The sequence below is a fragment of the Esox lucius genome, chromosome 14 (assembly GCF_011004845.1).
Source record: "Esox lucius isolate fEsoLuc1 chromosome 14, fEsoLuc1.pri, whole genome shotgun sequence".
NCBI lineage: Eukaryota > Metazoa > Chordata > Actinopteri > Esociformes > Esocidae > Esox > Esox lucius.
Genome location: NC_047582.1, coordinates 3,943,594 through 3,968,314, shown reverse-complemented (window position 1 = coordinate 3,968,314; position 24,721 = coordinate 3,943,594). Strand labels below are relative to the sequence as shown.

At 40.0% G+C, this 24,721-nt stretch overlaps 2 protein-coding genes across 6 annotated transcripts in view; both read left to right on the top strand.

Annotated features, from left to right (window-relative positions):
• Positions 1 to 10,834: 10,834 nt before the first annotated feature.
• Positions 10,835 to 19,696, top strand: zgc:86839 (CKS domain-containing protein). The gene is made up of 3 exons (XM_010905727.4): positions 10,835 to 11,045; positions 18,123 to 18,250; positions 18,468 to 19,696. The coding sequence occupies exons 1-3, from the start codon at positions 10,987 to 10,989 to the stop codon at positions 18,509 to 18,511; spliced, it is 231 nt and encodes a 76-aa protein (XP_010904029.1). The 5' UTR covers positions 10,835 to 10,986; the 3' UTR covers positions 18,512 to 19,696.
• Positions 19,697 to 23,016: 3,320 nt separating this feature from the next.
• sema4d (sema domain, immunoglobulin domain (Ig), transmembrane domain (TM) and short cytoplasmic domain, (semaphorin) 4D) overlaps positions 23,017 to 24,721 on the top strand; it is a 64,284-nt gene continuing 62,579 nt past the window's right edge. For 3 of the 5 annotated variants that reach the window (XM_010905733.3, XM_010905732.5, XM_010905731.5), the window contains exon 1: positions 23,017 to 23,272. The gene's annotated coding sequence lies outside the window, so the exon portion shown is untranslated. The remainder of the gene's footprint in view (positions 23,273 to 24,721) is intronic. The other 2 variants (XM_010905736.4, XM_010905734.5) reach the window with 1 other exon arrangement.

Sequence of the window (24,721 nt, the reverse complement as noted above, 5' to 3'; positions counted from 1 at the left end):
ATACTGGTGTGAAAGCTTTTTATTTACCATATGAAGGACAGAAATCATTCATGGGGCACAGTTCTCCCTTACAACATGGCATTCCAACCGGGGGTGGTGCCTTATGTCAAAAAGTCACATGAATGATGACAGAGTTGCCAGATGGGGAGAACTGGTAAATATTTCTGGTAAATTGGGCTATTTTTAATGACAGTGTTGGGGAAATGGTTTTCAAATCTTATTTATTTCATAAAGCCCTTTTTATATTGGAAATTTTCACAAAGTGCTTTTACAGACACCCAGCCTAAAACCCCAAAGAGCAAGCAACCACAGTTCATGCACAGTGGCTAAGAAAAACTCCCTTGTAGGGTTCAAAATTAGGAAGAAACCTATAGAGGAACCAGACTCTAAGGGGTGGCCAGCAGGTGAATAAATGCAAGTGGGCTGCATTTTTTTGTAAAACAGAATCCAAGTCCACAGCATAACCAGATGGACAGGACTGGCAAAGGGCTTATGTCCTCCTAAGGTCAAACAGGACACCAGGAAAGTTAAAGAGAGCATTCCTAGACTTCACCAGAATACCTAATCACACTATTTCTCTGGTGTAATAACTAGGAGGTGCCCTCGCCAGAGTTTTGGCATGGAGATTAATCCTTCCAGGGGGACATGCAACCCCCAGGCTAAACTTAGTAGATAATTGCATTGTTTAAAATAGGGATTGAGACACTCCTAGGCCTATATTTAATCATAGAACTTGCTGAAGAGATGCATCTTTAGTAGACACTTAAAGATTGAGTCTGAGTCTGCATTTCTCAATTTAAATGGCAGATTATTCCACAGTAGTGGAGCTCTGTGGGAAAAAGATCTGCCTCCAGTTGTTTGTTTAGAAATTCTAGGTATAATAAGGAGGCCTGCATCTTGTGATCTAAGCGTACATGTGGGTATTTATGGCTTGACCAAATCAGAAAGATAAGTAGGAGCAAGTCCATGTAGAGCTTTGTAGGTTAACAATAAGACTTTAAAATCAACCCTAGCCTTAAAAGGTGTAAAGAGGCTAATACTGGAGTCATTTGATACCTTTTTTTGTTATAGTTAAGATGCTAGCAGCCGTGTTTAGCACTAATTGAAGTTTATTTATTGTCTTATCAGGGTAACTGGAGAGAAGAGCATTGCAGTAGTCTTATCTTGAAGTCACAACTGCGTTGATTCGCTTTTCTGCATACATTTTTATATAAAAGGTCTCTGATATTGAAATAGTTCTGAAGATGGAACCAAATCTGCTCTTGAAATATATTTTAAATATGTTCATTGAAAGAGAGATCAGGGTTGAGGGTAATGCCAACGTTGCTCACAGGTTTTTGGGATGTGACCGAGCAAACGACAAGATTCACTGTGAAATCAGACAATAGATCTCTTTGTTCCATCAGTCCTAAAACAAGAATTTCATATTTTTCTGAGTTTAGAAAAAAAAAAAAATTATTGTATCCATTTTCCTTATATCTGATACACACACTTCTAGGGAAGGTAATTTTAGGGCTTCTCCATGGTTCATCAAAATGTATAACTGTGTCATCTACATAGCAGTGAAAATGTACATTGTGTTTCCAAATGACATCACAGAGAGGCAGCATATATAGTGAAATCAATAGAGGTTCCAGGACCTCAGAGGACAGGCCATTCACACATATGAACTGATATCTTTCTGATAAATAGGATTTAAACCAGGCAAGAATGTTTCTGTGTAGCCAAACATGGGTTTACATGGTTTTACAATACAAGAAGGGAGTGATCAACGGTGTCGAAAACAGCACTAAGGTCACGAAGCAATATAATGGATGCAAAAAGTTTGTCTGATGCAATTAAAAGGTAATTTACCACTTTCACAAGTGCAGTCTCAGTGTTATGATGGGGTCTGAAACAGGACTGGAGCATTTCATAAATATTATTTGTCTTCAAGAGGGCATTCAGATGCTGGGAAACAGCTTTTTCAAAATATATTGCAAGGAACAATATTATCCAGTAATTATTTATTTTATCCGGATCGAGATTAGATGTTTTTTAGAAGAGGCTGTACAAAAGTTTGAGATATCCCCCGAGTGGCTCGATGATATTAAGGTCAGGAGACTGTGATGGCCACTCCAGAACCTTCACTTTTTTCTGCTGTAACCACTGGAGGGTCATCTTGGCCTTGTGTTTAGGGTCATTGTTGTGCTGGAAACTCCAAGAGCGTCCCATGTGCAGCTTTTGTGCTGAAGAATGCAAATTGTCTGCCAGTATTTTCTGATAACATACTGAATTCATCTTGCCATCAATTTTCACAAGATTCCTGGTGCCTTTAGAGCTCACACACCCCCAAAACCTCAGTGAGCCACCACCATTCTTCACAGTGGGGGATAGTATTCTGTTCACTATGGGCCTTGTTGACCCCTCTCCAAACATAATGCTTATGGTTGTGGTCATAAAGCTCAATTTTGGTCTTGTCACTTCAAATCACAGTGTGCCAGAAGCTGTGAGGCGTGTAAAGTTGTTGTCGGACATATTGTAACCAGGCTTTTTTGTGGCGTTGATGCAGTAAAGGTTTCTTTCTGGCAACTCAACCATGCAGCTAATTTCTGTTCAAGTATCATCATATTGTGCTCCTTGAAACCACCACACTGTTTTTTTCCAGAGCAGCTTGTATTTCTCCTGGGGTTACCTGGAGGTTTTTCTTTGTATCGCGAACAATTCTTCTGGCTGTTTTGGCTGAAATCTTTCTTGGTCTACCTGAACTTGGCTTGGTATCTAGAGATCCCTGAATTTTGCTCTTCTTAACAAGTGATTGAACAGTACTGACTGGCATTTGCAAGGCTTTGGATATCTTTTTATATCCTTTTCCATTACCTTGTTACACAGGTCTTTTGACAGTTATTTTCTTCTCCCCATGGCTCAATATCTAGCTTGCTCAGTGCATCCATGTGAGAGCTAACAGACTCATTGACTATTTATACACAGACACTAATTGCAATTTAAAAAGCCACAGGTGTGGGAAATTCACCTTTAGTTGCCATTTTCACCTGTGTCTGTCACCTTGTGTGTCTTTAACAAGGGCAAACATTCAAGGGTATGTAAACTTTTGATCAGGGCCATTTGGGTGATTTCTGTTATCATTCTGATTTAAAAAAGAGCCAAACAACTATGCGATAATAAATGACTTCATACGATCACAAACAAAGCCAAAATTTCACAATTTCTGCCAGGGTAAGCAAACGTATGAGCACAACTGTAACTCAACACCATCACTCCTTTTCTATTGAGTTTATCTCGGGTATAGTGATATGCAGTTCGCGAACAATTCAGGCTTTTTGAACAAATCATTTACCTGACTCGGGACTCACAAGTCCTTTTTTCTAGTGACTTGTTCTATGATCATCGCTTCATAACCGATCCTCCAGCTTAGTTCTCCGATTAACAACTATGCGCAGAGAAAAACGTATGAAGGCAGGAACATGATAAAGATGTTTACAGCTGATATTTGTAAGCAGATTATAATTAATATAGTTAGATTACTAGTGTCATGATAAACAGATGAAAACTAGCACCGAGCCTTCGCCTAAGAAAAAATACTTGTAATCGACTGACTGGTTCATTTAATTGTTCAATTGAACGATTGTTTCATTCATTTGTAAGACTGGGAGTGGAGTTCTATCCCAACCACTGAACGGGTGGCTATGGGCAATTCTGACTCAAATGAACGAAGTGACACGAAAGATTCAAACTCTTAACTGAAAAACTCGAAAAGATCCGAGTCCGTAAAAATAGTCGAACTTCCCATCAATGCTCTGGTAAAAACTTGTACACGAACGTGCATTAAACAATGAGTTAGCCTCTACGTGCACTGGACCCAGCATATCAGCGTCTTGTGAGCAACATTAAAGAAACACTTCCGGGTCACGAAAATCTGGAATTTTTCAAAATAAAAGAGACTAACAAATTACTTAAAAACTGAGATAAATTGAGTTTATTAATTGTTTGAGAACATGTACCTCTCAAAACATTGACAACAATTCACATATGATCATATTTAAGAGTAATTTCGATAAAAAGTGGGTGTTAGTGGGTGTTAAAACACGTTCCAAGGGTAAAATTCAGACAATGCCAATGACAGAATATGGAATATATATTGCCTCATAACTAATAAACTATTGAATATTCCACAGAGAAAGCAGTGTAGGAAATGTCCAGGAGAATGTGTAGAGTAAGACAAACCTGTCTAATCATGGGGAACAGTGTGCTACATCTAGCAACACAATATTTCCACACCCTCTTTTTCCACAATGCAACTCAATGGATATGAAATACATATTGGCCTATAAAAAAAAAACTATTCTACACGCCGCGGTGAATGTATTGTAGGAAATGTCAAGGAAGGTGGATAGAGTAATTATATGCAAAGAAATCAAGGGGCACTCTGTATTTGCAATTGTTGCTGGTGTTTTACTCCACCCATTCCATTGGCCACAATGCAACTCAATGGATATGAAATACATATTGGCCTATAAAAAAAAAACTATTCTACACGCCGCGGTGAATGTATTGTAGGAAATGTCAAGGAAGGTGGATAGAGTAATTATATGCAAAGAAATCAAGGGGCACTCTGTATTTGCAATTGTTGCTGGTGTTTTACTCCACCCACCCCATTGGCCACAATGCAACTCAATGGATATGAAATACATATTGGCCTATAAAAAAAAAACTATTCTACACGCCGCGGTGAATGTATTGTAGGAAATGTTCAGGAGACTCTATAGAATGATTATATGCAAAGAAATCAAGGGGCACTCTGTATTTGCAATTGTTGCTGGTGTTTTACTCCACCCATTCCATTGGCCACAATGCAACTCAATGGATATGAAATACATATTGGCCTATAAAAAAAAAACTATTCTACACGCCGCGGTGAATGTATTGTAGGAAATGTCAAGGAAGGTGGATAGAGTAATTATATGCAAAGAAATCAAGGGGCACTCTGTATTTGCAATTGTTGCTGGTGTTTTACTCCACCCACCCCATTGGCCACAATGCAACTCAATGGATATGAAATACATATTGGCCTATAAAAAAAAAACTATTCTACACGCCGCGGTGAATGTATTGTAGGAAATGTCAAGGAAGGTGGATAGAGTAATTATATGCAAAGAAATCAAGGGGCACTCTGTATTTGCAATTGTTGCTGGTGTTTTACTCCACCCATCCTAGATCCTATTGGCCACAATGTAACTCAATGGATATGAAATATATATTGGCCTATAAAAAAAAACTGTTCTATACGCCGCGGTGAATGTACTGTAGGAAATGTTCAGGAGACTCTATAGAATGATTATATGCAAAGAAATCAAGGGGCACTCTGTATTTGCAATTGTTGCTGGTGTTTTACTCCACCCACCCCATTGGCCACAATGCAACTCAATGGATATGAAATACATATTGGCCTATAAAAAAAAAACTATTCTACACGCCGCGGTGAATGTATTGTAGGAAATGTCAAGGAAGGTGGATAGAGTAATTATATGCAAAGAAATCAAGGGGCACTCTGTATTTGCAATTGTTGCTGGTGTTTTACTCCACCCACCCCATTGGCCACAATGCAACTCAATGGATATGAAATACATATTGGCCTATAAAAAAAAAACTATTCTACACGCCGCGGTGAATGTATTGTAGGAAATGTTCAGGAGACTCTATAGAATGATTATATGCAAAGAAATCAAGGGGCACTCTGTATTTGCAATTGTTGCTGGTGTTTTACTCCACCCACCCCATTGGCCACAATGCAACTCAATGGATATGAAATACATATTGGCCTATAAAAAAAAACTATTCTACACGCCGCGGTGAATGTATTGTAGGAAATGTCAAGGAAGGTGGATAGAGTAATTATATGCAAAGAAATCAAGGGGCACTCTGTATTTGCAATTGTTGCTGGTGTTTTACTCCACCCACCCCATTGGCAACAATGCAACTCAATGGATATGAAATACAAATTGGCCTATAAAAAAAAAACTATTCTACACGCCGCGGTGAATGTATTAAACACATTCCAAATAGCTGAATAGCCTTTAGATCCATTATTCCTTTTGTTAATGGAGGTGATTATCACCACTTGGTGATTACTTAACAATTCAGCCAATGATCTAATGTAGTTGTCAATTACTTATATTAACTGGCCATTAGCCTGCTGTCTTTGTTTGGACTCTGCTTGGATCAGCTTACATTTGTTCTGAATCACTGTTAATTTTTTTTAAGAGACTTTGTTTCTTCATCAAGTTGGCAATTTCTTCTCAGTTTGTTGGTTTTGCTGTTTGATTCATGTTGGTATGCATATGTTGTTAATTTTATTTGCCTGAGCAAAATTCTGATTGATTGAAGGATTTTTATAGCCAAATGTAGAGACAGAAAATCAATACACACAGCTTCTCCTTATTGGCTTATTTAGATTATTTACAATAAAACTCTTAAAAAGTATTCATAGCAATATTCCCAGAGAGGTCTTTAAAGCACCATGGACATCTCTATGTTAACAAATTTATAGCATATGGCTGCCCTGAATGTTGGTCGTGTAGGGCCAAAACCCAGGTCTTCATTCTCACATTACTGACATATTTTGACCGGGGATACCATCTGAGTACAGTTGAGTTGGTCTGAGTGCTAACTTCCTCTAAGAAACAAAACAGAAAAGTGTTTTGCCCTTCCAGGACCAACATTTTGCAGTCCTGTAGTATATTTGTCTCCAAGCAAATGTTCTCGTTCTAGACAGACGGAAATAATATTGACTTTTCAGTCATGACAGGAATGTCATGACCGCAAAGAATTGGCCACATTCGTAATACAATGCCCATCCTAAGCATCATAAACTCTAAGACAGGAGAACTCTAAGGAGATCAACTTGGGTAAAAGGTTGAGTAACTGGTTTGATTAACTATATGTACTGTGTACCCTATCCTGTTATGATTTAGTACATCATCTTTTATATTGCATGTTGTTTGATGTAAGTTTGGAGTTGTAATGCCCCATATTAGTTGTATTTAGATAAAACCTAACAGCCCACATTCAGAATTTACTTTGAAGGTTTTAGGATGCACATATTTTCAAATAATTATATTTTTAAAAAAATTAATTATTGGGATAAATCTCTAACTTTCTTTCCTTTTAATTTGTCCTGGTCATTGGTAATTCTCATCTCCGTGCCTTAGTGGATAACATTGTCCCCATGCCAAATCAGATTGATTCCACTGGTCGATCTACCATGGCTTTTGGCTTCATGTCCACTCCTGGAGCAAGAGTTTCACATTGGATGGCAGATGTTTGTGGGGAGGTGTTACCCAGAGGCCTCGTCCCAGTCATAGTATGTCTGATCATTCCTGGTAACAACCTTGAAGCCAGCCCATCCATCTCCCAGGCAATTACCAAGAACTGCTGGCCCTGGAGTATCAACTAGACCTCGTTGTGCTGGGGTTCAAACTCCTCTTTGCAGATCTTCTCCAAGTCATTAAGGTTTCGAGGCTGACATTTGGCAACTCAAACCTTCAGCTCCTTTCACAGATTTTCTATGGGATAAAGGTCTGGAGACTGACTAGGTCACTCCAGGACCTTAATGTGCTTTTTCTTGAGGCACTCCTTTGTTGCCTTGGCCATGTGTTTTGGGTAATTGTCAGGCTGGAATACCCAGCCAAAACCCATTTTCAATGCCCTGGCTGAGAGAAGGAGGTTCTCACCCATGATTTGACGGTACATGGCCCCATCCATCGTCCCTTTGATGCGGTGAAGTTATCCTGTTCCCTTAGCAGAAAAACACCCCCAAAACATAAGGTTTCCACCTCCATGTTTGATGATGGGGATGGTGTTTTGGGGTCATAGGCAACATTCCTCCTCCTCCAAACACGGCAAGTTGAGTTGATGCCAAAGAGCTCGATTTTGGTCTCATCTGACCACAACATTCCTCCTCCTCCAAACACGGCAAGTTGAGTTGATGCCAAAGAGCTCGATTTTGGTCTCATCTGACCACAACACTTTCACCCAGTTCTCCTCTGAATCATTCAGATGTTCAATGGCACACTTCAGACAGGCTTGTACATATGCTTTCATGAGCAGGGGGACCTTGGGGTCGCTGCAGGATTTCAGTTCTACACAGTGTAGTGTGTTACCAATTCTTTTCTTGGTGACTATGGTCCCAGCTGCCTTGAGATCATTGACAAGATCCTCCCGTGTAGTTCTGGGCTGATTCCATATTCTTTTTACAAATTAAGCTAAGGCTGGAATGTAGTTGCAATAACATATATCCTTCTAATAAGTTGACTTATTCTAGTACGTAATAGTTGGATATTGGTTATGATTTGACTCTGTTGTAAAAATTTGTTTGCTAATCTAAAATGTATAAAACTGTAAATGGTCTTATGGACTCCCCTACATCTCTAAAGGTGGTACAACAGGTTAATGACCAGTTAATATATGTCATTGACAACAACATTAGATCGTTGGCTGAATTGTTAGGTAATCACCAAGTGGTGATAATCACCTCCATTAACAAAAAGAATAATGGATCTAAAGGCTATTCAGCTATTTGGAATGTGGCCAATGGAATGGGTGGAGTAAAACACCAGCAACAATTGCAAATACAGAGTGCCCCTTGATTTCTTTGCATATAATCATTCTATAGAGTCTCCTGAACATTTCCTACAATACATTCACCGCGGCGTGTAGAATAGTTTTTTTTTATAGGCCAATATGTATTTCATATCCATTGAGTTGCATTGTGGCCAATGGGGTGGGTGGAGTAAAACACCAGCAACAATTGCAAATACAGAGTGCCCCTTGATTTCTTTGCATATAATCATTCTATAGAGTCTCCTGAACATTTCCTACAATACATTCACCGCGGCGTGTAGAATAGTTTTTTTTTTATAGGCCAATTTGTATTTCATATCCATTGAGTTGCATTGTGGCCAATGGGGTGGGTGGAGTAAAACACCAGCAACAATTGCAAATACAGAGTGCCCCTTGATTTCTTTGCATATAATTACTCTATCCACCTTCCTTGACATTTCCTACAATACATTCACCGCGGCGTGTAGAATAGTTTTTTTTTTATAGGCCAATATGTATTTCATATCCATTGAGTTGCATTGTGGCCAATGGAATGGGTGGAGTAAAACACCAGCAACAATTGCAAATACATAGTGCCCCTTGATTTCTTTGCATATAATCATTCTATAGAGTCTCCTGAACATTTCCTACAATACATTCACCGCGGCGTGTAGAATAGTTTTTTTTTTATAGGCCAATATGTATTTCATATCCATTGAGTTGCATTGTGGCCAATGGAATGGGTGGAGTAAAAGACCAGCAACAATTGCAAATACAGAGTGCCCCTTGATTTCTTTGCATATAATCATTCTATAGAGTCTCCTGAACATTTCCTACAATACATTCACCGCGGCGTGTAGAATAGTTTTTTTTTTATAGGCCAATTTGTATTTCATATCCATTGAGTTGCATTGTGGCCAATGGGGTGGGTGGAGTAAAACACCAGCAACAATTGCAAATACAGAGTGCCCCTTGATTTCTTTGCATATAATTACTCTATCCACCTTCCTTGACATTTCCTACAATACATTCACCGCGGCGTGTAGAATAGTTTTTTTTTTTATAGGCCAATATGTATTTCATATCCATTGAGTTGCATTGTGGCCAATGGAATGGGTGGAGTAAAACACCAGCAACAATTGCAAATACAGAGTGCCCCTTGATTTCTTTGCATATAATCATTCTATAGAGTCTCCTGAACATTTCCTACAATACATTCACCGCGGCGTGTAGAATAGTTTTTTTTTTATAGGCCAATATGTATTTCATATCCATTGAGTTGCATTGTGGCCAATGGGGTGGGTGGAGTAAAACACCAGCAACAATTGTAAATACAGAGTGCCCCTTGATTTCTTTGCATATAATCATTCTATAGAGTCTCCTGAACATTTCCTACAATACATTCACCGCGGCGTGTAGAATAGTTTTTTTTTTATAGGCCAATATGTATTTCATATCCATTGAGTTGCATTGTGGCCAATGGAATGGGTGGAGTAAAACACCAGCAACAATTGCAAATACAGAGTGCCCCTTGATTTCTTTGCATATAATTACTCTATCCACCTTCCTTGACATTTCCTACAATACATTCACCGCGGCGTGTAGAATAGTTTTTTTTTTATAGGCCAATATGTATTTCATATCCATTGAGTTGCATTGTGGCCAATGGAATGGGTGGAGTAAAACACCAGCAACAATTGCAAATACAGAGTGCCCCTTGATTTCTTTGCATATCATCATTCTATAGAGTCTCCTGAACATTTCCTACAATACATTCACCGCGGCGTATAGAACAGTTTTTTTTTTATAGGCCAATATATATCTCATATCCATTGAGTTACATTGTGGCCAATAGGATCCAGGATGGGTGGAGTAAAACACCAGCAACAATTGCAAATACAGAGTGCCCCTTGATTTATTTGCATATAATTATTCTATAGAGTCTCCTGAACATTTCCTAGAGTACATTTTTACAATATACACTAAGCAAAGTGTCAAAATAGATACATTTAATATTATTAAAATCGCGTTTTACCGCGGACTTCTATTTTGAAGGCAAAATCCGAAAACCGGAAGTCTTATTGTTGCTACGGAATCTCTAATGTTGCCTGCATGACGCTAATACCCAGCATATACCACGTCTACAAGTGGGGCAAAATGCCGTGAATTTAGTGAGACCGAGCGAGACCCACAGAAGTTGTTGTCATGTGATCCTTTATATCCAATGAGAGGCGTGGTACGATTTTTCAATATGTTTGAATCTTTTGGTTGGCCATGCCAAACGTGTTCGGCGAGAAGTTTGCAGTGGAAAGGTTCCTGGAATATTTTCTAGCATATTTAATAGAAAACTTGCATTTCAATACTATCTGAATTTAGCTTGATGATAATATGGCACATAAACAAATCTACTACTCAGACAAATATAACGACGAACACTATGAATACAGGTACTGGAACGTTATGCTTGCTTCCTGTAGAAGTAATTGGCTAACGATGGTTAGCTAACTAGCGTGTGTGGTTTACGTAGTGTGAGTAGCTAGATGGGCAACATTCAACAAAGTGGCTTTTTTGTCCGTGTTCTATCCTGAATTATTACAGTAGACGTAAACTGCTACTAGCAAATTATCTTACCAACGTGTTGTTAATTTCACTGTCTTGCTGGCTAACTAGCCGGTCTGGTAACTGTAACTAGCTACAGTACTTACACTAGTTAGTTAACTCGGATTCTCAATTGCTACCAGGCAGAGTGTGTACCCTCGACTCTGTCTTAACAAATTCTGAATTTTACTAACTTCTACGTAACTTCATAGTTAATTTACGGTTGATGGTCTAGTTTTGATTTGTATATAGGGCGCCTGATATGTTTTCGGCAAAATACAAAATTAATCATTTATTGCAGTTAGATAGCATTTTTCATATCCTTGCCTTATGTGAACTAATACTTAGCATGCTCAACATGACGACCAGAGATGCTGCTCACTACCCTTGATTTTATGTGTATATGTATGTGTGTATATGCCTATATGTATGTGTGTATATGCCTATATGTATGTGCGTATATGCCTATATGTATGTGCGTATATGCCTATATGTATGTGCGTATATGCCTATATGTATGTGCGTATATGCCTATATGTATGTGCGTATATGCCTATATGTATGTGCGTATATGCCTATATGTATGTGCGTATATGCCTATATGTGTGTGTGCGTATATGCCTATATGTGTGTGTGCGTATATGCCTATATGTGTGTGTGTGCGTATATGCCTATATGTGTGTGTGTGCGTATATGCCTATATGTGTGTGTGTGCGTATATGCCTATATGTGTGTGTGTGCGTATATGCCTATATGTGTGTGTGTGCGTATATGCCTATATGTGTGTGTGTGCGTATATGCCTATATGTGTGTGTGTGCGTATATGCCTATATGTGTGTGTGTGCGTATATGCCTATATGTGTGTGTGTGCGTATATGCCTATATGTGTGTGTGTGCGTATATGCCTATATGTGTGTGTGTGCGTATATGCCTATATGTGTGTGTGTGCGTATATGCCTATATGTGTGTGTGTGCGTATATGCCTATATGTGTGTGTGTGCGTATATGCCTATATGTGTGTGTGTGTGCGTATATGCCTATATGTGTGTGTGTGTGCGTATATGCCTATATGTGTGTGTGTGTGCGTATATGCCTATATGTGTGTGTGTGCGTATATGCCTATATGTGTGTGTGCGTATATGCCTATATGTGTGTGTGTGCGTATATGCCTATATGTGTGTGTGTGCGTATATGCCTATATGTGTGTGTGCGTATATGCCTATATGTGTGTGTGCGTATATGCCTATATGTGTGTGTGCGTATATGCCTATGTGTGTGTGTGCGTATATGCCTGTGTGTGTATGTGCGTATATGCCTGTGTGTGTATGTGCGTATATGCCTGTGTGTGTATGTGCGTATATGCCTGTGTGTGTGTGTGTGTGTGTGTGCGCGCATATGCATATATGTGTGTGCGCGCATATGCCTGTGTGTGTGTGTGTGTGTGTGTGTGTGTGTGTGTGTGCGCATATGCCTGTGTGTGTGTGCGCATATGCCTGTGTGTGTGCGCGCATATGCCTGTGTGTGTGCGCGCATATGCCTGTGTGTGTGCGCGCATATGCCTGTGTGTGTGCGCGCATATGCCTGTGTGTGTGCGCGCATATGCCTGTGTGTGTGCGCGCATATGCCTGTGTGTGTGCGCGCATATGCCTGTGTGTGTGCGCGTATATGCCTGTGTGTGTATGTGCGTATATGCCTGTGTGTGTATGTGCGTATATGCCTGTGTGTGTGTGTGTGTGTGTGTGCGCGCATATGCATATATGTGTGTGCGCGCATATGCCTGTGTGTGTGTGTGTGTGTGTGCGTATATGCCTATATGTGTGTGTGTGCGTATATGCCTATATGTGTGTGTGTGCGTATATGCCTATATGTGTGTGTGTGCGTATATGCCTATATGTGTGTGTGCGTATATGCCTATATGTGTGTGTGCGTATATGCCTATATGTGTGTGTGCGTATATGCCTATGTGTGTGTGTGCGTATATGCCTGTGTGTGTATGTGCGTATATGCCTGTGTGTGTATGTGCGTATATGCCTGTGTGTGTATGTGCGTATATGCCTGTGTGTGTGTGTGTGTGTGTGTGTGTGCGCATATGCATATATGTGTGTGCGCGCATATGCCTGTGTGTGTGTGTGTGTGTGTGTGTGTGTGTGTGTGTGCGCATATGCCTGTGTGTGTGTGCGCATATGCCTGTGTGTGTGTGCGCATATGCCTGTGTGTGTGCGCGCATATGCCTGTGTGTGTGCGCGCATATGCCTGTGTGTGTGCGCGCATATGCCTGTGTGTGTGCGCGCATATGCCTGTGTGTGTGCGCGCATATGCCTGTGTGTGTGCGCGCATATGCCTGTGTGTGTGCGCGTATATGCCTGTGTGTGTATGTGCGTATATGCCTGTGTGTGTATGTGCGTATATGCCTGTGTGTGTGTGTGTGTGTGTGTGCGCGCATATGCATATATGTGTGTGCGCGCATATGCCTGTGTGTGTGTGTGTGTGTGTGTGTGTGTGCGCATATGCCTGTGTGTGTGTGCGCATATGCCTGTGTGTGTGTGCGCATATGCCTGTGTGTGTGTGCGCATATGCCTGTGTGTGTGCGCGCATATGCCTGTGTGTGTGCGCGCATATGCCTGTGTGTGTGCGCGCATATGCCTGTGTGTGTGCGCGTATATGCCTGTGTGTGTGTGCGCGTATATGCCTGTGTGTGTGTGCGCGTATATGCCTGTGTGTGTGTGCGCGTATATGCCTGTGTGTGTGTGCGCGTATATGCCTGTGTGTGTGTGCGCGTATATGCCTGTGTGTGTGTGCGCGTATATGCCTGTGTGTGTGCGCGCGTATATGCCTGTGTGTGTGTGCGCGTATATGCCTGTGTGTGTGTGCGCGTATATGCCTGTGTGTGTGTGCGCGTATATGCCTGTGTGTGTGTGCGCGTATATGCCTGTGTGTGTGTGCGCGTATATGCCTGTGTGTGTGTGCGCGTATATGCCTGTGTGTGTGTGCGCGTATATGCCTGTGTGTGTGTGCGCGTATATGCCTGTGTGTGTGTGCGCGTATATGCCTGTGTGTGTGTGCGCGTATATGCCTGTGTGTGTGTGCGCGTATATGCCTGTGTGTGTGTGCGCGTATATGCCTGTGTGTGTGTGCGCGTATATGCCTGTGTGTGTGCGCGTATATGCCTGTGTGTGTGCGCGTATATGCCTGTATGTGTGCGCGTATATGCCTGTATGTGTGTATGCATGTATGCACGTGCGTATATGCCTGTATGTATGTATGCGTATATGCCTATATGTATGTATGTGCGTGCGTGCGTATATGTCTGTATGTGCGTGCGTGCGTATATGTCTGTATGTGCGTGCGTGCGTATATGTCTGTATGTGCGTGCGTGCGTATATGTCTGTATGTGCGTGCGTGCGTATATGTCTGTATGTGCGTGCGTGCGTATATGTCTGTATGTGCGTGCGTGCGTATATGTCTGTGCGTGCGTGCGTATATGCCTGTGCGTGCGTGCGTATATGCCTGTGCGTGCGTGCGTATATGCCTGTATGTGCGTGCGTATATGCCTGTATGTATGTATGTATGTGCGTGCGTATATGCCTGTATGTATGTATGTATGTGCGTATATGCCTGTATGTATGTGCCTGTATGTATGTATGTGCGTATATGCCTGTATGTATGTATGTGCGTATATGCCTGTATGTATGTGTGTGCGTATATGCCTGTATGTGTGTGCGTATATGCCTGTATGTGTGTGCGTATATGCCTGTATGTGTGTGCGTATATATGCGTATGTGCGCGTGTATGCATATGTGTGCGTGTATGCATGTGTGTACACTCACCGAAAGGATTATTAGGAACACCTGTTCAATTTCTCATTAATGCAATTATCTAATCAACCAATCACATGGCAGTTGCTTCAATGCATTTAGGGGTGTGGTCCTGGTCAAGGCAATTTCCTGAACTCCAAACTGAATGTCAGAATGGGAAAGAAAGGTGATTTAAGCAATTTTGAGCGTGGCATGGTTGTTGGTGCCAGATGGGCCGTTCTGAGTTTTTCACAATCTTCTCAGTTACTGGGATTTTCACGCACAACCATTTCTAGAGTTTACAAAGAATGGTGTGAAAGGGGAAAAACATCCAGTATGCGGCAGTCCTGTGGGCGAAAATGCCTTGTTGATGCTAGAGGTCAGAGGAGAATGGGCCGACTGATTCAAGCTGATAGAAGAGCAACTTTGACTGAAATAAACACTCGTTACAACCGAGGTATGCAGCAAAGCATTTGTGTAGCCACAACAGGCACAAAATTGAGGCGGATGGGCTACAACAGCAGAAGACCCCACCGGGTACCACTCATCTTCACTACAAATAGGAAAAAGAGGCTTTAATTTGCACGAGCTCACCAAAATTGGACAGTTGAAGACTGGAAGAATGTTGCCTGGTCTGATGAGTCTCGATTTCTGTTGAGACATTCAGATGGTAGAGTCAGAATTTGGTGTAAACAGAATGAGAACATGGATCCATCATGCCTTGTTACCACTGTGCAGGCTGGTGGTGGTGGTGTAATGGTGTGGGGGATGTTTTCTTGGCACACTTTAGGCCCCTTAGTGCCAATTGGGCATTGTTTAAATGCCACGGCCAACCTGAGCATTGTTTCTGACCATGTCCATCCCTTTATGACCACCATGTACCCATCCTCCGATGGCTACTTCCAGCAGGATAATGCACCACGTCACAAAGCTGGAATCATTTCAAACTGGTTTCTTGAACATGACAATGAGTTCACTGTACTGAAATGGCCCCCACAGTCACCAGATCTCAACCCAATAGAGCATCTTTGGGATGTGGTGGAACAGGAGCTTTGTGCCCTGGATGTGCATCCCACAAATCTCCATAAACTGCAAGATGCTATCCTATCAATATGGGCCAACATTTCTAAAGAATGCTTTCAGCACCTTGTTGAATCAATACCACGTAGAATTAAGGCAGTTCTTAAGGCGAAAGGGGGTCAAACACAGTATGGTATTCCTAATAAACCTTTAGGTGAGAGTATATGCATATGTGCGTATATGTGTATGTATATGCCTGTGTATGTATGTATATGCGTATATTTATGCATGTATGTGCTTCTACTATGTTACTTAAATGTAAATGTCTATATGAACAGCTTGTACTATATTGGAGTTTCCTGAAAAATCTCATGGAACATAGACTTTCTGGTTTGTAGAGCTGTGAATTGAAAGCTTGCTTCAATCCTCAACTCCCAAATCCATTGGGAGTTCTTGCGAAACAAAAAAGGGTAGTCAAAACAATTGGATATGAGGAAACTTAAGAAGGACGAAAACTACAAGCCGATATAATGTCTTCGGAAAGTATACAGTTCCCTTTACTTACTCCAGATTTTGTTGTGTTGTAGACGTTTGTTATAATCAATAAAATTGCATTAATCTACACACAATACCTTTTAATGAAAACATATTTCTATAAATGTTCTGCTAATTTATTGATGATGAAAGAAATATCTTATGTACTTAAGTGTTCAGATTCTATTCTGTAGTTTATAGAAACGCTTCTAGCCACGATCAGAGCTTTGAGACTTCTTGGAGACCCTCTTTGAACAGTTGGATTTTGGGCTTTTTCTTCCATTCTTCTTTGCGGACCATCTTAAGCTCTCAGATGGGATGGAAAGCATCAGTGAACTTCAGCTCTCCCTGCAGATATTAAATTCGGATTTGGCGGGGCCACTCAAGGACATTCACAGACTTCAGGGTTGTCTTGGCTGTGTGCGTCGGATTGTTGTCATGCTGAAAGATTAATCTTCTCCTGTGCTCTGATTTTTTTTTTCTTGTAGTACTTGTGTATTTTTCTTAATTTATCTTTCCCTCAATCTCAGCCCCTACCGTTGAGAAGCATCCCCAAATCAGGATGCTTCCACCACAGTGCTTCACTGTAGAGATTGTATTATCTCATCAGACAGACAATCCTTTTCCTCATGTTCTCAGAATCCTTCCAGCGGCATGTCATATGCCTTTTACTCAGGAGTGGCTTCTGTCTAGCTAATCTACCATGAAGACCAGCTTGATGAATTGCTGCAAGATTGTTAGCTTCCATCTCTGTAGAGAAACTCTGAAGCTCTGTTAGTGAGAATTAGGTTCTTGGTCACCTACCTGATCAAAGCCCATCTTCTCCAGTTACTTAGTTTGGAGCAACTCTTGGGAGAGTCTTGGGGCTTCGATTTCCAAATGGAGCTCACTGGTTCTGCAAAGAGTTTCTGGGACTTCATAGTTTTTCTTCTCTGACATGCACTGAAGTGTGTGACCTTTTATATAGACACGTGTGCCTTTCTTATTTATGTTCAGTCAGTTAAATTTGCCACAAACAGGACTCTAGAATTTCTAGAAACATCTTCAGGATGATGAAAAGACAACATTAATCTTATTTAATTTGGTGTGTCATAGGAAAGGTTGTACATTCTTCTATACATCAGGTTTAAAAACATTTTTAAATATATTTTCAATAAATTGGCACACATTTCTAAAGTAGTTTTTGCTTTGACATTATGGAGGTGTGTGTAGATTGATTAAATGTTTTTGCCATTAATCATAAATCAAGGCTTAACACAACAAAATGCGGAGAAAGTGAAGTGGTCTGAATACTTTCGGAATGGCACAGTATGGCTAAATATCAACAAGTTACTTTTACTCTGGTGGATAATGGGCCTCATTGGCAATATCCTGAAAGCTTTCCTACCAGCATCTGTCTCTGTGTTGTCTTGTATTGTTCCATTCAGATAGATATGCCTAGCAGGCTAGCTACAGTCTGATGTTTAATTTGCACTGGTTTTAGTTAGGTATACCTAAAAACCCATTAGTATTAGCTTTAAGAACTTTTGAATGTATTATTTACTGCAGTTTATAGTTGTGTACATGTTTCTTTAACAGGCATGTTGTGTTACCTCGGGAAATGGCAAAACAAGTCCCCAAATCACACTTGATGTCTGAGGATGAGTGGAGGCGACTTGGAGTGCAGCAGTCTCTGGGATGGGTGCATTACATGATACATGAACCGGGTTTGTACCTTCTAAATGCTTTGTTTTACATCAAACAGGTTTGACGGTCATAGAACTGCTTTTGCAAAGGCAACTCGTATGGTTGTAATGTTTGGCATGACAGTGAATGACAAAGCAAGCAAGACAGCCCAAACAGAACTTGAGATGGGCTATATCTGAAGAGGGTGGTTTATGATTTCTAGGCTTATTTATGAAATATTATTATTTTCTCTTTCAGAGCCTCATATTCTCCTGTTTAGACGACCACTTCCAAAGAACTGATTCTTCACATTCCAAAACATTCCTACCTGTCAACATTCTAATGCAGTATTCAGCGAATACTTGCTCCTGTAGGAGTTATTTTGTGTGCTGTGCATGAAGCAGTGTTTGTCTCAACAACCAAGTTCAGTCTGATTGCACAGATGCTGTGAACGCACTTTCAGTGTGGGATTGTGAAATGTAAAGGGCAGTCAGTTTACTCCACACCTTGCTACTACACTGGTATTACCAAAGTGCCTAGGACTTAAAAGGAAAGGTCAACCTATTAATGGTTTAGATCTTCAGATACTGAGTGGTCTTAGTCTTTTCTGAATGGAACTAAGTGTACAGCTATAACGTTTTCAATCACTATAATTGTTGTATCTAACTTTAGTTAGACTAATGATGTATACTGTCAGGTTGAAGGGTGCCACTATAATGTACTTGTTTCAGGTTCCTCAAAGTTGGTGTTTTCCATTGACTATACATCTGCACATATGAGGGGTATGAAATCATAGCCATACATGTTTAAAATGTTGTTCACCACAGCCTCTAAACTGAACTACTTCTAAAACATTGATATTATTGGTCTGTGAATCAAACTTACAAGGTATCTTGACAACCTGCCCCATTTCTTTGAATCACTTAACCAAATGCTTAACCCAATATATATATATATTTTTTTTTTTTGAATGTCAGAACTTTTGATGAAAATAAATATATTTTTGAAATGGTTTTCCTGATCATGCATAATTTGATTATGTATTTAGCCATGTGAAGGTGATGTACTGTTCAAATACTGAATGAATACGTAGAAATTAATTGGTGAATTCCATCTGTTTAATCTTGATTTTCAGGTGTATATTTTCTAAGTATACTTTTTCTGTGCACACGATATCAGTGAGTAATATGGTCAGTTTGTGTATGGCTGTTATTACTTGTCAGAACCATGATTTACCACTAGATGGACATGTTTCGCTACATTACTCAGAAAGGATACTTCTGAACTTTTCAATGGGGCTAAAATAAAGACAGCAAATGTTAATCTTTCACGTTAACAGCTTTTACTTCAAAATATGCCATTGCCATATGAATATAATGCTTGCATGCCTGCATGTTTTGAGAAGTAAAGTTTTAAAGAGATCAGCTGTTATGTTTACTGCACTTGTGTGAAGAGTTTGCCAGTTATAAAGTGGATTATTCATTCTCTTCCAATGCTCTTTATTTTGTCTTAATTTCTATGATCATTGTGACTGCTGGGTTCTGTGGGTGTAGTGTTCATATTATTGAGGGTGAAGGGGGTGCCAATATAGAGTATTATGGTCTTTAGTTCATATCTGGAATACCCAGAATGGCTGTGGCATATTTCTGGGTCCCAGAAGAACCATTTAATATGATCTGGCTTTTGAACAGTGGAAAATATTTGTCAAAAGTTGAGCTCTAAAGAAACCCTGCCATTAGAATATGAACCATATCACAACCTACCACTATTGTGTGGCTCACTATCCTGTGGTGCTTGTAACACTAGGGTTGTTGATTCCATTCCTGTGTGTGGCCAATCCAAGAAAGTCTTAAAAGGTATGCACTCACTACTGTATCAAGAGTTGGGGTTTCTGCTAAATGACGAATGTAATCATATATGTTCCCTCATATACTATGTACTGACCTGGTATTCTTCACCCGACAATGTTGTGGTTAAATTCCATAGTAGTAGCATGCCACCCAGTAATGTTTTTGTCTGCCCTTACTGACACTTCCATTAACAAGCATAGATAACTCAATTCCTCTATACTTCTTCACTTTAAAAAACTTCACTTGTTATTTTTTATTAAATTGTCAATATAGGGCTCTATTCCTATGTTTTACACCTTAGTACGACATGATAATGTATAATCAAATGTGTAAATAAATATACAGTTATTGGCCGGATCAGGGGAAAAGGATGTGGAGGTAGTGGGAGAGAACATTGAAACACTTTGTTCTGTATATCACAACTTCTCCATGGATTTCTCTACTCTGCAGCAGGTATACACTAACAAGTGTCTATATATAACCTAGCACACTGGCATATCTGAAGTGCATTACTCAGGCATAATTAATGTAGTTAATCTAAACTTCTTCAGCTAATTGTCCACCTCTGTGATATCAGTGAGGGCACTGTTTTGCCTATGTATGTCATACTTTTGGCATGATTTTCTTTAAACTTGAATGATCTGTCTTGTCATTGAGATCAAGCTTTTGGGTGACACTGATTGGCCCAGTGGGATGGTCCATTATTTGTGATGGACAGCTTGTTTCCGTTAAAGTTACTTGTCTGTAATTGTACACATTTTGCTGAGAGTTGGGAGGGTTGGGAATACTTTTAGAAGTTCTAAAGCTAAATAGTGGCAATTCGACACATTTTGCTGTCATTCTATCTGAAGGCTCACAACCACAAATTATTTTGGGTTGGGGACCCCATAGAGGTTGGAGGCCCCCGGCACGTACTCTGCGTGCATGTTCAGTAATCTGACCCTGTGCACAGAGACATTTTGAAGGAACACAGAAGGTTATAAAATGCATAGGGAGGGATCTAGAATGCACATCTGTCTAATTAGTTATAAATCAATAGATTCCTAGTTTGGTGACTGTTTCCAACAAACATTCCATAGTCACATGTTTTCTCTTAAATAACACATGGCCCATGGTGAACGAAGATAACCACAGCTACTTTTTATGTTCATTTTAGGACTGCACTTCTAGCACCACTACACTAACATGGAAGTAATTTACTGTAAGCTTTGAGTACAGCCGGTTATGATGTGACAAGGATACATTACTTCTTTCTCAAAGATAATGTCTGGGGTTACGTCTTAGATTCATATAGTCTCAACACATGAGAAGACCTTGTGTTAAAGATGAAGGTCAAGAAGATAATGTGACATTTAAGTATAGAGGTATGCAGACATAGAAGTATGCAGTATATTTTCATTAAGAAACAATGCAGTCAATAAGTATATGTGATGAGATACAGAGGAAAGTTTTGTTTTGGCTCTGTACACCAGCATTTTGGATGTGGTTAAAGTACAGACTGTGAGATTGACTTGGAGGGTTTTTTCATCTATAGTGGATGAACCTATGTTTTGTAAATGGTTTGAAGGGACCCAACGTTTTTAGACAATTGGCTTCAAAGCTGTCTCTTATTTGGCAGGTGTGTCTTTTTGTGTCATTAGTGCATGGACAAGAGAGCTGTAAATGTCTAGCATAATGTGTTATGTTACATTTCTTGGATGATGTAAATGTTGACAACAGCAGTAGATATTATTTTGAAGTGTGCAGAGAGAAGATATTGTCTGCTCCGATCCAATCAGATGCCTCAAAACTCACCACTTCACCCTGCAACAAGACAATGACCACAAACATACTGCTAAAGGAACAAAGGAGTTCTTTCTTTACCAAAACGTAATTTTCTTGACAGACTGAAGGCAAAAATCACCAGAACCACACTGGAACTGGAGGGCTGCCATACAGTCCCGGCAGAGCATCACCAGGGAAGATACCCAGTGTTTGGTGATGTCTACGGACAGCAGACTTAAGACAATCATCAAATGCAAAGGATTTGCAACCAAGTACTAAATATGATACGTTTGTTTAAGATTCTGTTCATTTGTCAAATTACTTTTGGACCCCTTGGAGGGACTAGGTATAAACAGGGCTGTAGTTCCTAAATGATGGTTTATAAATGATAATGGCCTCAAATTAAAGCTGAGTGTCAGCACTTTATCCCCTTAGTCATTGTTTCAATTCAAAATCCAATGTGCTGGAGTACAAAGTCAAAATAAGAACATTTGTTTCACTGTTCAAATACTTGTGCACTATAGATTGAGCAATGTAGATTTTTTAACCTAAAAAAGTATTTGAGAATAATATACCACTGCCCACTAATATTTTATGGAAGGAAAGGATGGGAATTATATGCAATTTAAGTTAGACTAAGTGATGTGGAAATGTCCTCAGGCATTTTGGGCTATTATAATATTGTATTCAATAGAACTTTATCTACAAACACATTTCAACAAAAGTTGAGAAGCATCATGGCTGAAAGATTTTATTGTACTATTTGGCCAGGGCCATCACTTGTGAAGTAGTCTGTTGTAGAGCACCCAGCACTATGCCCTCTTCAGTTTCTATCCCCCTTCTACTACACAATAACACAAGGCAGGGTTTGTCTGTCCTTATTACTGTGTTTTTGATTCACTACATCACCAGAGGAAATGTTGCATAACTTTTGACCCATAACACTCACCCTTTCAGCTCATTCATTTAAACGTGCGTTTCTTTTAGTAGGTTTGTTCAAGTACAAAGTACATTGGCAGACAATATCCTATTCTTACATTCTTTTGGAAATTGGGTGTACTAAAACTTTTTAATTTCTCTATGTTAATTATTCTAGATTATCATGAAAAAGTTAACTGCCTCTTCAGATTTGTTTAAAATAAAATAATATATTTTTGTAGTAACCATGTAGGATATAAGCCATTTATATTTACCTCGTCTCTCCAGCTGCCGCAGCATCACTATCCTGAGGGAAACTGCCTTGCTTGTTTGCATACGGGTTTCTCTTCCATTTTCCACCCCCTTCCCCTATCTCGACAGATACCAATGGGAAAGGATTTTTGAATTCACGACGCGAGCAGCAACAAACACATAGCCGCCATGCTGCGAGTCAGAGCGACAAACTTGTCACGTTCTTGCAACAACGCTCAACTATTTTAACTATCCAAAGGAATTTTTTTTTCTAACCAAGTAAGTTACAGATGGGCTGAACGTTTTGATCAATGCTCCGTGTAGTTTGTATTTCGGATATGTTGTATTGGGAAATTGTTGCAGGTTGTTGCATATAGGCTGTTGGGTCTCTCTGTTTGCCGTCATGCATGCACTTTCACCAAAGATTGGAACTTCAAGTTCTTCCTGCACTCATATTGTGATAGTCTACAGCAGGTTGTTGTTTTTGTGATAAATCTGCTATGTTAAAGCCTGTGATAGCTACATGTTAGCGTCGTGAAAGGTTTTGTAAAATCGATTTTACCGTATACAGGAATGCAAGTTAGTTGATTGCTTTAGGTCAGACTTACTTCATGTACAGTTTGTCTGCTGCGTAATTCATGGAAAGTTGTTTTCTAATACATTTAAACATTCTCTAATACATAATAACAATTTGACTAATTGCAGAGCTTCTTAAATATACACGTTTACAGTGCAACGACAGCGTTTCAGCTCATCTTAATTTAAACCTGTTTCTGTGAAAGCATAATGGTATTAATAGCCGGCAGAATTAAAGATTCACAGCATGTTTTAATGTCAGTCTGTTTTACCAGGGTCATTCGGGGGTTACTCCCCCCGCTTGCATAAATCAAGGGCGCACCTTCGTTTAAGAACAAAATAACTTGATTGACATTGGAGGTGATGAAGAATGTCCACGTATGAACAGTTTGAGGTTACAAGGACTGAATCAAAGAACGCGAACGTTTGTGAAAATACCCTCAGTGGATATATGGGCTTTGGATCGCTCGGCCAGTGCATGTTCCAGGACATGCAAAGGAACTACAGTTATGTGGTAGTGCTGCGGTCTTCGCTATGTGATCCACGTTACAATTCCCACAAAGTGGGTTTATCCTAAACCTGAAACTGGTCCCTCTGGAGCAGTTTAAAGGGTTACCGTTGCCTGTATAATAATAGACGTAACTGTTCTTAATATATCTATGTGTACTTTCCGTGTAGCCGGCCGAGAAGAGCGAACGTCTCTTACACGCGTTAAATGGTGAACTCACTTGCGGTTCCACTGGTGACAACCGGAGACAGCTGACATTGTCCCGATTTGCTGTTTTGACCAATCAATTACTTACTTTAAGCTGGAAAAAGTAGCCTATTGCGTTCAAGGAAAAAGGCGGGCCCAACATAAACAAAACAATAGTAATCTTCGTTCATTAAAATGAAACCCAGTAAAAGAAAACACAGGGGAGTTAAGCAGATTTCTCTGCTATAGCCTACCAGCAATTCAAGAGAACAGTGACAGCCCCACAGAAAAACGCATGCAAGTTGTTTTAAAAACGACATCTACTGTAGCCGGTACCTAGTACCTTGTTCTGGTTTATAACAATAGCTAGCACTACTAAATACATATTACGTATTAACAGATCGAGGATAACTCTAGGACCAAGATTCTGAGCGATCCTTGACTACTCTATATTGTTT

Excerpts from the sequence above, each read along its gene's own strand:
- zgc:86839 (XM_010905727.4), top strand. The coding sequence starts at position 10,987 with ATGGCACATAAACAAATCTACTACTCAGACAAATATAACGACGAACAC. Across the intron at positions 11,046-18,122 it reads GACGAACACTATGAATACAG|GCATGTTGTGTTACCTCGGG; the intron begins GTACTGGAACGT and ends TTTCTTTAACAG. Across the intron at positions 18,251-18,467 it reads TTACATGATACATGAACCGG|AGCCTCATATTCTCCTGTTT; the intron begins GTTTGTACCTTC and ends TTTCTCTTTCAG.